Source organism: Populus nigra, chromosome 2 (assembly GCF_951802175.1).
Source record: "Populus nigra chromosome 2, ddPopNigr1.1, whole genome shotgun sequence".
Lineage (NCBI taxonomy): Eukaryota > Viridiplantae > Streptophyta > Magnoliopsida > Malpighiales > Salicaceae > Populus > Populus nigra.
In genome coordinates this window covers 43700902-43714044 of record NC_084853.1, presented here as the reverse complement: position 1 = coordinate 43714044, position 13143 = coordinate 43700902, and the positions used below count along the sequence as shown (strand labels likewise).

General features: G+C 38.6%; 2 protein-coding genes, 1 long non-coding RNA gene and 1 pseudogene across 7 annotated transcripts; 2 read left to right on the top strand and 2 right to left on the bottom strand.

The window, feature by feature from the left end:
• Positions 1-1077: 1077 nt before the first annotated feature.
• On the bottom strand, positions 1078-2450 carry LOC133682374 (uncharacterized). 3 transcript variants are annotated; one of them, XM_062105696.1, is made up of 3 exons: positions 2214-2450; positions 1830-1861; positions 1078-1631 (listed from the first exon to the last, which is right to left on the bottom strand). In XM_062105696.1, coding segments are annotated over exons 1-3 (492 nt in total). In that variant the 5' UTR covers positions 2215-2450; the 3' UTR covers positions 1078-1172. The 3 variants fall into 3 exon arrangements, with proteins under 3 accessions (XP_061961680.1, XP_061961682.1, XP_061961681.1); XM_062105698.1 differs by having other exon boundaries at positions 1830-1888; positions 2214-2441; XM_062105697.1 differs by lacking the exon at positions 1830-1861 and having other exon boundaries at positions 2214-2425.
• A 542-nt stretch (positions 2451-2992) lies between these two features.
• LOC133682372 (beta-amylase 7-like) lies at positions 2993-12368 on the bottom strand (annotated as a pseudogene).
• LOC133682373 (uncharacterized) lies at positions 3231-6495 on the top strand. 3 transcript variants are annotated; one of them, XM_062105694.1, is made up of 5 exons: positions 3231-3874; positions 4416-4484; positions 4822-4950; positions 5523-5658; positions 6087-6495. In XM_062105694.1, the coding sequence occupies exons 1-5, from the start codon at positions 3231-3233 to the stop codon at positions 6408-6410; spliced, it is 1302 nt and encodes a 433-aa protein (XP_061961678.1). In that variant the 3' UTR covers positions 6411-6495. The 3 variants fall into 3 exon arrangements, with proteins under 3 accessions (XP_061961678.1, XP_061961677.1, XP_061961679.1); XM_062105693.1 differs by having other exon boundaries at positions 3231-3935; positions 4416-4474; XM_062105695.1 differs by lacking the exon at positions 6087-6495 and adding an exon at positions 5766-5906 and having other exon boundaries at positions 3231-3935; positions 4416-4474.
• LOC133682375 (uncharacterized) lies at positions 12023-12734 on the top strand. Its single transcript, XR_009836668.1, has 2 exons — positions 12023-12226; positions 12350-12734. It is a non-coding gene; the product is annotated as an uncharacterized LOC133682375 (long non-coding RNA).
• The last annotated feature ends 409 nt before the right edge of the window (positions 12735-13143 follow it).

Below are 13143 nucleotides of genomic sequence, written 5' to 3'. Positions count from 1 at the left end.
CTTTCCCTTCTGATTTCTTTTCAGATCCGTTTTGCCTTAAAAAAAAACGAAGAGTGCTAGGTGTTTCGTTCTCTTGTAGACTAAGAGAGCTTTTCACCGTGGATTCATACAGTGTCGGCATCGCTTTTTTCCATTCTCTCTCGACTCTCGGTGAGTTTTCCCTACACTCGCACCCACTTTGAATGGGCTGCAACTGGCGGCGGGGTTTTTGGGTAGAATGGGTGGGAAGGAGATGTTTGTATTGATTTGCAGGTGGGTGTCCTTTTTGCGTTGATGGGTCCTACTGTCATGGGTTGTCTATCTCTGCCCTGAGATGGGGTGGGAGAGAGAATAGGGCCCCATCTCTCTAAGCTCTACTAGGAACTTGCCTATGATTTTTTTCTCTTTGGTTTCAGTACTGGGTGTTTGATTGCTTATGTTTTCTGCTTTTTAGCCTTGCTGTTTTGCCTTTGGTGGACTTTTAGGTATTTTATGTTTTAGTCTTTCTTTTAGAGTAGTAGATGTTTTCATCTTTTTTAGGGTTATTTTTGTTTTTTATTCTGAAGTGCTCTGCTCTATCCTTTTTATAAATTGGAAAAAATGGGCGGGTTATCCTTGCTTTTATAGTTGATTGTGTGATTATAGTTATTTGTTTATTCCCTTAAAAAAAAAAAAGTGTTTTGTCGGCTTTCGGCCCAACATGCTAAGTCGAGTTTAGGTTTTAGGTCAAATCAGCTCAATCCTTAAACTAAAAATATGTTTGCCAAACACACTCTTATGTATTTCTTTTAATTTTAAACTTGTTTTTATCTTAAGATTCAGCCAAATAGACCTTCAAAAATATTAAATAAATGATGTAGCTTACCTCACATAAGATATATTAAGAGTGCTAATATCTTTTATTTACACAATTAATTTTTTTACTCGAACTCTAAAACCAGATAAATTTTTTAGTAATCAAAATATTAGAGAGCGAATCTCATTTTCCTCTTTTTACTGACAAAAAATAACAATGTCTTATTCTTTTATTTCCGACCATTTCCAACTCGAGAGAATGATCATCACGAAGTTTCACACGTGCTGACAATAACCAGAAAATTTTAGGGTATTACAATCAGCTTCAACTTTTATAAAATAGACAATTGGAATCCAAGTAATCTCACTCATATTGCATCTAATATATATACAATCTTTCAAGGTAATGGAGGAAAGACACGGGAATGTGAGGAAATAACAGAATCCTGCATATACTTGCTGGGACGATTGGGGTCTGGAACCCAAGTAATCTCACTCATATTCGGGGTCTCCACAAAAACCATGGTGAATTCTCCCACCTTCTTTATAGCTCCTCTCCTGCCGGCTCTCAAAACAAGATTGTTGTTCCTGTTGTAAGAAAAGATGCCATTAGCCAAATGGATTATGTCACCTGGCTCGAATGCATCACACTCATCACCCCAGAATTGAAAGTGAACTGAGGCAGTCTCGTCAGCCACAAGTGCCAAGCAGGTCTTGTTCTGCCCTTCCAATATTTTTCTGCCTTTGTCCAAAACTATAAACTGTGTGTTAATGTTGTTTTCAGCTGCAGGTACTATGTCTTTTAGACAGGTCATCCTTCCTTCTCGATCCATCAACGTAGTAGAGCTCTCTTCAACCTGTAATTGATATAATTGAAGAGAAAGCACGATGTCGTGAAGAAAGAAACATGAGCTAGGGTTTAAGATAAAAGTATCTCTCAGAAAAGGCATGGGACCCATCAGCGCAGAAAAGGCCCACACCTATAAATCAATACAAACACCCCGCCAGTTGCAGCCCATTCAAAGTGGGTGTGACTGAGTGTAGGGAAAACTCACCGAGAGAGAATGGAAAAGAGCGACGCACGACACTGTATGAATCCACGGTGAAAAGCTCTCTTAAGAAATGAAACAAAAATTACAAGCAAAACAGACATACCGGGAAAATTTGAGCTAAAAAAAGCAGGCAGACAATAATAGTGGAACCAAGAAAAGATGCAAACAACAACAAAAAAGAGAGTAGCCAGGGGAGGCATGGGATAGCAGAGAACACATAAAAAAAAAAAAACATGTTCAAGCCCCTTTATAATGTTACTAACAAGTTACACTCTTCAGATCAGTAATTCACGTCCTTTTAAGAAATAGGTCACACAAAGTTTCCTTTAAGAAGTAGATTTTACAAATTACAACCATATCGAGGATGATTCATGAAATGCTACTTACTAGTTATAAGTTGCTGGAGCTAGGAAGGACAGGCGCCGCTGCCACTGCTACCACCGGCGGGTCTGCTGCCGGCTGGAGAAGAGAGTTAGAGGAAGAGATGAACCAGGCAGATGGAAAGAGAAGAAACCTAAATTTTCCTATATAAAGAGATGGTATAAATGTAATTTTCTAAAGTTTTTAGGTCATTATTGATTCTCGGATGAGGAGGTAGATCCCATGCTCGAAACCCAACCATTTAACTTCTAAATTTTACCCAAATCCAAGCTATCCATAGATTTTTCACCAATTTAAATCAATCTAAAATCAGATCCGGAGTAAAATTGACAGCCGCATCCGGAAGAGTGAGGAGATAGATATCCAAGTATATCCAACAATCAACTGGGCCAAAGACAGGAACCTCGCTAACCATCCGTCAGTGCTGTACGAGGCAGCGGTTGGTTGTAGTAGGGTCAAAATCAAACAGCAAGACAGAGGGATCAATGAAACATAATTAAGAAAACTGGGTATCTAAGCACTAAACAGAGTAGATTCTTGCACAGCCAGCTCTAAAAGGGAAATGGGTTTGACTTGCAGGTACACAATCCAACAAGAGCAATCTCTTACATCTCTATCTGCACCAGCTGTATTATATAATGTTGTTTTGTAATCTAACCTACCAATCAAAAGTAGCAACTCTGAATTTCGCAACTCCTGATACACTAACAGCAACCAATAATTTGTTAGTTTGTTTTATTCTCCGTATTTAACACCCCCCCCCCCTCCTTTTTTTTTTTAAAAAAAAAGGTTTTTCTTTTTAAGTGGGTTTGTGTATTTTTGTATTTTTTTCTTTATATTGTTGTTTTGATTGCTGATTCTTCAACAATAAAGTTTAATTCCTTACAATATAATCTGATTATCTTCTAAATCCCAGTTGGATTTTCCTCAAAATCTAAGTTCCCCAAATCCATTGATGCGCCTGTCTCATTTTGAGTCATGTTTCGTGATGAATATATTATCATGCTTGAATCATAGGCCTCTATGTCAATCCTCTGTGGCGTTCCAATCCTTGAATGCGTGTACTGCCTTGGCTGTGCTCGTTGGCTATGGAAAAAATGCCTATACTCTGCTGGTCATGAAAGTGAGAACTGGGGCTTAGCCACGGCTGAAGAATTTGCGCCTGTGCCTCGCCTTTGTCGCCTAATCCTATCTGTCTATGAAGATGATCTTCGCAACCCACTTTGGGCGCCGCCGGGAGGCTATGGTATTAATCCTGACTGGGTAGTTGTAAAGAGAACTTATGAAGATACAGGGGGGTGTGCTGCTCCTTACATGATTTACCTTGATCATGATAATGCTGATGTAGTGTTGGCTATTAGGGGGCTTAATTTGGCGAAGGAAAGTGACTATGCAGTTTTACTTGATAATAAATTGGGGCAGACCAAGTTTGATGGTGGTTATGTGCATAATGGGCTATTGAAAGCAGCAAAGTGGGTTTTTGATACAGAGTGTGAGCTTTTGAGGGATTTGGTTGATATGAATCCAGATTATAGGTTGACTTTTGCTGGACATTCATTAGGTGCAGGGATAGTGTCGCTGATAGTAATGCATGCTGTCCAAAATCGGGATAGATTGGGGAACATTGAGAGGAAGAGGATCAGATGCTTTGCCATGGCTCCTGCTAGGTGTGTGTCACTGAATTTGGCTGTGAGATATGCTGATGTTATCAATTCTATCGTGCTTCAGGTAGGACTTGCCTGCGCAGTCAGCTGTGTTTGAAATTACAATAACAAAGTTACTTAAAATTTGGTCAAAATGGATTACGGTAAAGTTTAAAATTTGAATTTTTTGGTGCATCGGTCAATTGGAAACACCCATAAATATGATGATGATGATGAGTGGTCTTAATCAGAACGGTGGTTGCAGCATTTTTTGGTAATACTAAAATGAATAAAATTTGTTCAAAGTGGCCACAGAAGCATTTTTCAATTTATACATTTTGAGAATTAGAAACCCTGCTGTTTAGAAATATCAATTATGTGATACAGTGATTAGCATTTTAATTTGCCTGTTTTCTTACAATTGTTACCTGCTGCCGAGCTCTAGATTTGATGAAACAGGCAAAGAGCTTGATACCTTAGACTTCTAACATTTCAATTTCTCTTTCACTGTGACAAGGAATATTAGTATGTGCTCTGTTCTAATATGAGTTACTGAATGAACCAGGATGATTTCTTACCTCGGACGACCACTGTTCTGGAAGATGTTTTCAAATCGATTTTCTGGTAAAAGATAGTATGTCTTATTTACCTTTTCATTACTAGCTGTATATTTTTTTTCTTTTATTGCATCTGGTAATGTGGCATATATAAGATGTTGATATTTGAGGCCCTTTTTTTAAAAAAAACAAATATTCAAATGAGTCAATATTTTACTCACAAAGAAAGAGTGCGGTTGCGCAAAGAAACTTAAAGAGGTTTTTCCATTTGGCTAGTTGAGGAAACCTCAGATAGTCATTGATGGACTCTTATGCTTGCATATTTGGTCCGTGTTATAATGATCACGTATCTGTCTCTAATGCAGTTCGTTTAGACAAGATATTAACTAAGCTGAGTTTCTGTACTTTGGACAGCTTGCCTTGTCTGTTATGCCTAATGTGCTTGAAGGATACTTGCACTCTTGAGGAGAAGATGCTTAAGGATCCAACGCGGCTATATGCACCAGGACGGCTATACCATATTGTCGAGAGAAGGCCCTTCAGGTAAATTCAGCTGTATTTTTGGTGCAATTTTACTTGTACCTAATGAAGCAGCTTGCCATGAGTTTTTATGCCCTCTGCTGAAGGAAATTCTTGATGATATGGGGATATAAAGAAGGTATCACCTGCTGGGAAATAAGAGGAATGGTGAGGGGAAGAGCGAAAATAGAAATGGTGAGTCTTATTGAAGGTACAAGGAAAGTATTGTATGGGTTATGCTTACCAATTTGGCCTATAATACTGATAGGCAATCAAAGACTTATTAGGCTCTGCATCGAAGCCTAAGCAGATTAACAATGCTGCAGGCATCCTGAATCCAAGATTCATTAAAGGCTGCACATGCACTCTTCCATTTTAGATATCTGTATTCACGTGTTACGAGCAGCAGATCAAAGAGCAACTGATAATTATCATTGAATATTCTAAGACCCAAAAGAGTTGTCAGTTGTTGCACGGTGTGCTGTGCCAGCTCCTTTGATTTTGATTTGCTGGAGGTTTATTTAGAAAATTTATGTGCTTCAGAATTATTGATTACCATCTTATCGTAATCAGAGTACCTTTACACTTGGTTTCAGGATAGGAAGATTTCCACCAGTTGTCAGAACAGCAGTCCCTGTGGATGGGCGCTTTGAGCACCTAGTTCTTTCATGCAATGCGACTTCTGATCATGCCATTATCTGGTTGGAGAGGGAATCTCAAAGGGCTCTTGATGTAAGTCTAGCTTCTTTCTTGGCATGCAGTAAGACTTGGTGGTTCTGGGTTTGGGCCAAGGCTGAGACAGCTTTTAAATAACTGATCTAGTTTGTCTCATCAATCAGATTTTTAGAGCTTGCTTGTCCAGCTTCTCAAAGAGGAAAAAAATGAAAGAAAACCATGGTTTATCCAGTCGAGGGAGGGTAGTCAGCTTTTTCACAACTCCTGGGTAGCTCGAAATAGGAGCTCCTGGAATGTTTGTTGAGGCCAATTTGTGGCAGGTTTCTTATAAAATCCCGTGACCTGCCATCTCCGTAACTCCACTATAATTGATAAAGGCAGTGTCAGTCAAGTGGTGTATATTTGCTTGGTTAAATTAGATGCTTGAAGATTGAGAATTAACTTCTACATTTACAACATATCTGAAACACTATCTCCCTTGTCAGTTGATGCTGGAGAAAGATCGGATCATGGAAATTCCAGCACAACAGCGGATGCAGCGGCAGGAGTCTCTTGCACGTGAGCACAATGAAGAGTATGAGGCAGCACTTCGGAGAGCTGTTGCTTTGGAAATCCCACAGGCAACCTACTCACCTTCGTATGGAACATTTGCCGAAGTGGAAAAGGGGGAGGGTTCTGGCAGCTCAAGTGGGGCACGTTCATCACTGTTGTCATTTAAGAGAATGAAGGAACGCTGGGACAACTTTATAGAGCGTCTTTTTGATGTGGATGAATCTGGTCGAATGGTGTTCAAGAAGTCTTCCACATAGACACTATTTTTCCCCCCTTTTTTTGTAAAATTACCTGCAAATATCATTCTTTCATTTATCAACCAAATACGCTCGATTTGCCTTATGATGTTATTTTAATGGTCTGTAGAATTGTCAGCTTTACGCATGGATAAATCAGATTAAATAGGAGGTGGGGAAAATGAAAGAAAGAGAGAACTCTTTTAAGAATATGGAACTCACCGTCAACTTCAGGCCAGAGCTTAGCAAACAGTTTCTTCGAAGCTCCCTTGTAGACAGTTTTTTCCACCTTGCCTACGGTTTTTAGGAACTTAGGAAGAAATTGAAGGCCCAGTACAAAATGAGAAAGAAATAAATCAAAATGGTGGGGAATTGGTGTTTCAAATTTCTGAATTGCACACGAGCCTTTGAAAACAGCTTTCAGCTAGGTTAAAAAAACAAGCATTAAAGGAAGCTCAAATCTAGCGAACCTGACTGTTTTGAGTTTGTGACGTCATTTACGGAGGTGTTTAAACCATTTCAATACTATTACCCTGCATATCATATGAAAAAAATACTACACTAATCTACATTATGGTAACCCCTTCTATTATGTGGGGAAAAAATAAATACCACTCCATCTGGATGCCCTTCCTCCTGCTATACCTGGAGATCAAGAACGGCATCCCCTGCCATGGAAATCAAACACATTCAGATCAAATTACAATGATTTATCAATCAGTATTATTTATTATCAATAGCCAACTAATCGAATGGCTCACTACCACTTTTATTTTGAATTTGATGCAACTTTATAGACCTTCATTAAAATTTGTGCCCTTGAAGGACAAGTCATTTATCAACATCTAACAGATTCGGCTACAAAACCGTGTGTGAAAATGATGCTAGTTTTCTTGCTTTAATAGCTAGCCAGTAAATGAGACAAACTATGACTTGTCTGTTCTTCACAGGGCACTGTTGGTTCTTGTCTGTTCTTCACAGGGCACTGTTGGAAGAACCTTTTGAAGTAACCTCACTGTTTATGAAACAGAAGACCAGTGCAGATTACCTAAACCTGTGAAATTCATGCTGGAAGCACCAAATTTGTTATCCCTCTGATTCGGGCAGCATCCAGAACTTTTAGATAAAGAAATCTGTCTCCCTCTATTTTCACCCTTTTCCCTTAGTTATTAGTTCCCAGCCCACCAAAATGATGTTCACACTATGTAACTGGATCTTTTCTTTTTATCAGCATGGGTGATTGGATAAAAATTTATAGCATGGCACAGACTCGAATTTAAAAAATAATTGCAGATTGCTCTAGTACTTTACCATGCATTCTCTTGACAAAGCGTTCAAATTCCATGTAGGTTTGTCTCTCCATTAGAAGTGGACTGAGCCTAAGGTAAGTAAAAGACAAAAAATGCCCTTCCATCCGGATCACTCAATGGCTTGGCGTTATCCAGAATCTTGTTATACGTGACCCTGTCATAGCATGGAAGAGCGTTCTCGCCAGCAACTGGTGTGCCAACATCCCATGCAGCATTCAGCACCTGAGATAGACAATTATAATGCTCACAGATAAATTTTCAACAAGGACCAGGCACCCGGTGAACCTGAAGCATGATGTTTATCCAAAATTTTCATATAGGTGAAAAACAGGCTTTTATAGAAAAGACCTATTTTCCCAAAAATGACAAACTTAATTCAGGAAATGTTGAAGCTCAACAGGAAGTTTCTTACTTGCCATACTAATCCCTCAGGATCTGCATGTGCCTCTGCAAAGTCCACTTGCTGGTCTACTGTCCACAATTCAGAACACAAGAAGTTTAAAACAGCCCCGTGCTTCTTTAGCATTGCAACAATTGCAGCATAGCCATCATGATTGCATGGGTTGTAGAACCCAGCAGTTAATTCAGCAGCATGACTGGATGTCTTGTACCACCAATGAATACCTAATAGCTACTCCAAATTAAAATGTAGCAAACAGAGTGGATCAAGCATAACTATCAAATAACTTTCAGATGTAGTTTTCAAAAGTTCTAAAATGCATTTTGAAGCCAACATAAACAAATATCTTAAATCAACTTAAAATTAGGACCTAGGCATTTAACAGAGAAAGGAAAGAAACAAGCCTAGGTAGCAAACTTTCATAAACAATCCTTGATATTAGAAGAAATTTCTGGAAAGCAGACTCACCTTCAAAAGCTAACTTTGCCAAAGAAAGTACCCGATCACCATGATCAACTAAAATCCTAGCATACCAATTAAGGAAGAACCTGCCATAATATCCATCATATTCCCCTCCATCACAGAAGAAACCAGTTTCATGTGGCTGGGAATTATAGGAGCCAGCATTATCTGGTCCCCTAGCCCGGAATGGATGTCCCCTTGCTTCCGCTGTCTTCTTTAAGCTTTTCAGAAAATATTTATCATAACACTGCAAATAAAGGGCTTTTCTTAACCATGCTGGGATAATAAAAGATAAATCGGCAATCACAGGTTGAGAAAATAAATGAAAGAATCGAGTACCCAGTTCACATAACATGAAGCAACCAATTTACCTGGAAAAATAATTGTTTTCTTATTAACTAGTTGTGAAATATCATACTGCAAACTAAATTTTCAAGATAACTGGTTTCTTAAAATCTAATAAACTCTGCCAAATATTCAAGTCTAACTCCACTTGTCCATAGTATCTTTGATAAGATAGGCATAGGAACCAGAAAAATCAAATTGTGTCCAGGCAAAATTGGAAAGTCACCACAAATTGACTCCTATTTATTTAATTTTGTTTTTTTTTGAAGAAGAGAGGCTGCCTGGTGTTAAAAAAAAAAGGTTGCTGGAGCATACTGCCCTAGCAGTAACTCTCAAGGCCAGAAGCATTGTGAGAGCAAATGTTGGAAGCTATTGGCAAGTTTGTGTGTATGGAAGCAACTTGTAAAGTTGTAGCAAGCAATTTTGGATAACGAAAGCTTACATCACTAAAAAAATATCACTGAAATAATGAACTTCAAAAATTACCTGAAATTCACCAATGCCAGGATATCTCCAGCCATGCTTCACAGGACAAGAAGGGTACCGTAGCTCCCCACAAGGACCGAGTCCAACTTCAACCATGGAGATGATACCATCCTCAAAGAATTCATCAAATTCTGCTCGGAAGCTTCTCATGTAGTCAAAGTACACCTACATTAGTTAACCATAGAGATAAAAACACCAAATTTACTAGCCTATAAAAAAAATCCGTTTCAAATACTCAAATTACATGAAAGCACCAAATCAAATGACCTATATTCTGATCATTGCTGTTAGGAACACGCATAAAATACAGTTTTGAATTTAGCATAATGTATATTCCAAATGTTAGCCATAACCAAAACAGCAACTTCAAAAACATTTTTTAATTGAATAAATTATTGTTGTATTTAGCTTATGTTGGTATTCTAAGAAAATTTAATGATTATTACAGAAGCAGACATTCATGTGCAAAGAGTGACAGAAAAGCTTCTGAGTGTTGAGCATACACTGGCTTATAATTAAGTAAAGCCTAACAGCTACAGCAGGATGTACCTCAATAGCAGTACGGCCTCTTAACACTCGTTCTTTGTCGATTCCCCATGAAAGACATTCCGAGTTGTGCCTTCCTTCTCTATCGGTGAAGAAAATGTCAGGATTACTGCGTCCAATTTCTGCCACCCAATTTGGCAGGGGAATACAAACATCTTCACCAACATTGCCTCCACATTCATGAAATGACATCACAACCTGAGATAAAAAATCAGTAAGACAATTTACTCTCATCAGAAGGAACTTTCAAAGGTATTGAGAAAAACAACTACAGCGATCGGGAACTTGTTGCTATGGTATGTTTAGATGAAGATAGATTCATAACAAACAATTCAATAATTTAAGAATCTTAAAAGTTAAATCCACCCTGAGAAAACACCATCCCTTCTTAAAACATAATAAATCATGTTCATAAATTTGGCTGTACTCAAATTACTGTTTTTATTGTAACAATCAGGGAATAAAAAACTCCTCAGCCAATATCAGCACCCCAGCTCTGGGGATTTGCAATCACAAACCTAAATGAATCGACCCTCTCGCTTCACAGACAGTAGCCCCTGAAATGCATGACATCTACTTGACCACCCCTTCATTTCCCCAGCCATCACCCATTAATTAGCCCAAAGAAATCCTTCTGTCATTCAATGATTGGCTCCTATCAGGATCTTCATAGTAGGTCCTTGATCTGTGAACAATCTTGCAGTTATGTTCCATCAACATGCTTAGTTGCACATGCTCATGTCATTGACATTATGATCAACAGAAACAACTTGCTCGGTTTCCAAACACTCAGAAAATATCAGATCTCATAACATTGCAGAATTCAGGGCACTGTACCCATGCCACCAACATCCACATGTATGGATATGATCATAAACAATCTATAAAGTGGTGTACCAGAGAAAGGGGGTTGCTAAGAAAAGCCAACAATTAGCATTAATTCTATGCCCAGAATGCGGGAGAGCATAAGCTACCATACAGGATAACAAGTTTCAAACAGCACTCACCTGTAACTTGAGCTTGAGTTCATGCACCATCTGCAAGAGCCTCCTGTAACCATTCCAGTTGTACTCTTGAGGAGCGTGAGCCTCTACTATGCCCCACCAGCAGTAAACCATAACACCATCAACAGTGGCAGATTTCAATACCTTGAGCTGCTTCAATAGGCCATCTGGATCAACCAGCTCGCACTTCATATTTATGGCACCCAACTGACACCAACAAATCATGGAACAAAAATGAATTTGATTATAACTTACATGGATCTCACATTTGGCACTTGGGTTAGATTGAGAAACAACATATCAACGAAAATAGAGTATCCTTCACAAAAAGGCTGAACTCAGAACGGAAATAATAATAAATAAAAAAGGATAGGACACACCATCTCTAAAATCAACTGCTCAAAAAGCAGGATTAGATTAACTCACTGGTAGCATCACATAAACCGGTATGAATGGACTGCCAGCAAAATCCTGCTCTGGTAGCTTTGTAATTGGAGGTATGTCAACAATCTAAAAAAAAAGAGAGAGAAGTTGAAAAATGTGTGACATTAAACACTAAATCTAGAAGAACCAAACTTTGTTAGAAAATTAACTGGTACTCTACATTCTTTGACTAAAAACAAGTTCTACATATGTGCATTACTGTGCTCCACATTGCTAATCAAAGAGCCGGTTAGCTTATCAGCTTATTTATGTCTAATGTGTAAAGTACAAGACAACATGGAGTAAACAAGCAACCATGCATTTTTTTTCAATGTTTAAAGTGTCAATTGTGAGGTTCAAACATTAAACTTGAGAGCAACATTTATTAGAATATCCATAGATCAATATTGCAGCACATATAGTGTACAAAAGTACCTGCTTGTCATTTATAGTGTCCATGGAGCCACCAACACGAGGATCACTCTCTGTTTGTTCTCTTCCTTCTCCCACCATTCCTGGGGTTTGTGACTGAGTGCTTGCAGATAGATCATAAGGTGAGGGGTTGGGTATAAAAACACCTTTCATACGGCATGAATTGTACTCCTCCGAGGTCTGATGACCAGGAGAGACTCCTCCGAGGGAACCAGGTGGAGTCGGTTGTAACTAAATTTGGATCAAATAACGTGCAACTAGTTTAGTAATGGAGTAAGGTTGTTCAATGGGCTTTCGAATCAATTTACATTCACCTGCAGTTGGTGGCCTAATCTCTGCATTTTTCCTTAGGTTGGAGATGTGCGTCCGAAGGTGCCGGAGCGGGATTTTACTGGCACTGCTTATGTTCCTGTTTATGTGATGCTGCCGGTAAGTGTGATTTTTTTGACACTGTTTTTTCTTGTTTGTTGATTTCTTGATTTAGTTCTTAAGTTTAAGGTATTTCGTTTCTACGAGTTTATTTGTTGTGTTTAATGATGTGGGAAATGGCAGCTAAGTGTCATTGACATGAATTGTGAGTTGGTTGATCCTGAAGATCTACTGAACCAGCTGAGGATCTTGAAATCAGCAAATGTTGATGGTGTTATGATTGATTGTTGGTGGGGGGTAGTGGAGGCTCATGCTCCGCAGGTGTATAAATGGAGTGGTTACAGGAGGCTCTTTCAGATGGTGCGTGATCTTAAGCTTAAGTTGCAGGTGAGTATATATATATATATATATGTATATGTATATATTCTGTGTTGCTATGATTGGTCTGTCATAAGCTATGAATCAAGATCACAGATTCTGATGGTAAAAAATGAATTATTTGGGAAAGAACCTAAAGCCTGTATGGCGACTCACATCTTAAACTCCAATCTGTTATGTTTCACCTCTCTCTACTTTTCAAACCAAATAATCAAAAAATTAATTTCTTCTCTTTTCCCACCTTTTCCTTGGCAACCAAACAAGAAGTAAAGGCTAGTTGTCTCACTACAAATCAACTACAGAACTTCAATTAAAATAAACACTTTTTAACCATTAATAAACAAAACAAACTCATTAATCACCTTCTTATAACAGTTTTCCACTCGTTTCACGCGTAAGATTCACACAAGAACTTCACCTTGCGCATACTAACACTTCAGATTCCCCTCTATTTCTCCATTTCCAACTCAAATTTCACTCTTCCAGCTTTCTCACCTTATATCTTCTTCATAACAACAGCTCCATCCGCCTCTCTCAAAACCCTAACTTCGCCGACCACCGGAGAATCTCCGGTGTCGTTTCACGGCTACTCTCCAAAG

Excerpts from the sequence above, each read along its gene's own strand:
- LOC133682374 (XM_062105696.1), bottom strand. Across the intron at positions 1,632-1,829 it reads CTCTTTTCCATTCTCTCTCG|GTTGAAGAGAGCTCTACTAC; the intron begins GTGAGTTTTCCC and ends TATCAATTACAG.
- LOC133682373 (XM_062105693.1), top strand. The coding sequence starts at position 3,231 with ATGTCAATCCTCTGTGGCGTTCCAATCCTTGAATGCGTGTACTGCCTT. Across the intron at positions 4,475-4,821 it reads GTTTTCAAATCGATTTTCTG|CTTGCCTTGTCTGTTATGCC; the intron begins GTAAAAGATAGT and ends TACTTTGGACAG. Across the intron at positions 4,951-5,522 it reads GTCGAGAGAAGGCCCTTCAG|GATAGGAAGATTTCCACCAG; the intron begins GTAAATTCAGCT and ends ACTTGGTTTCAG.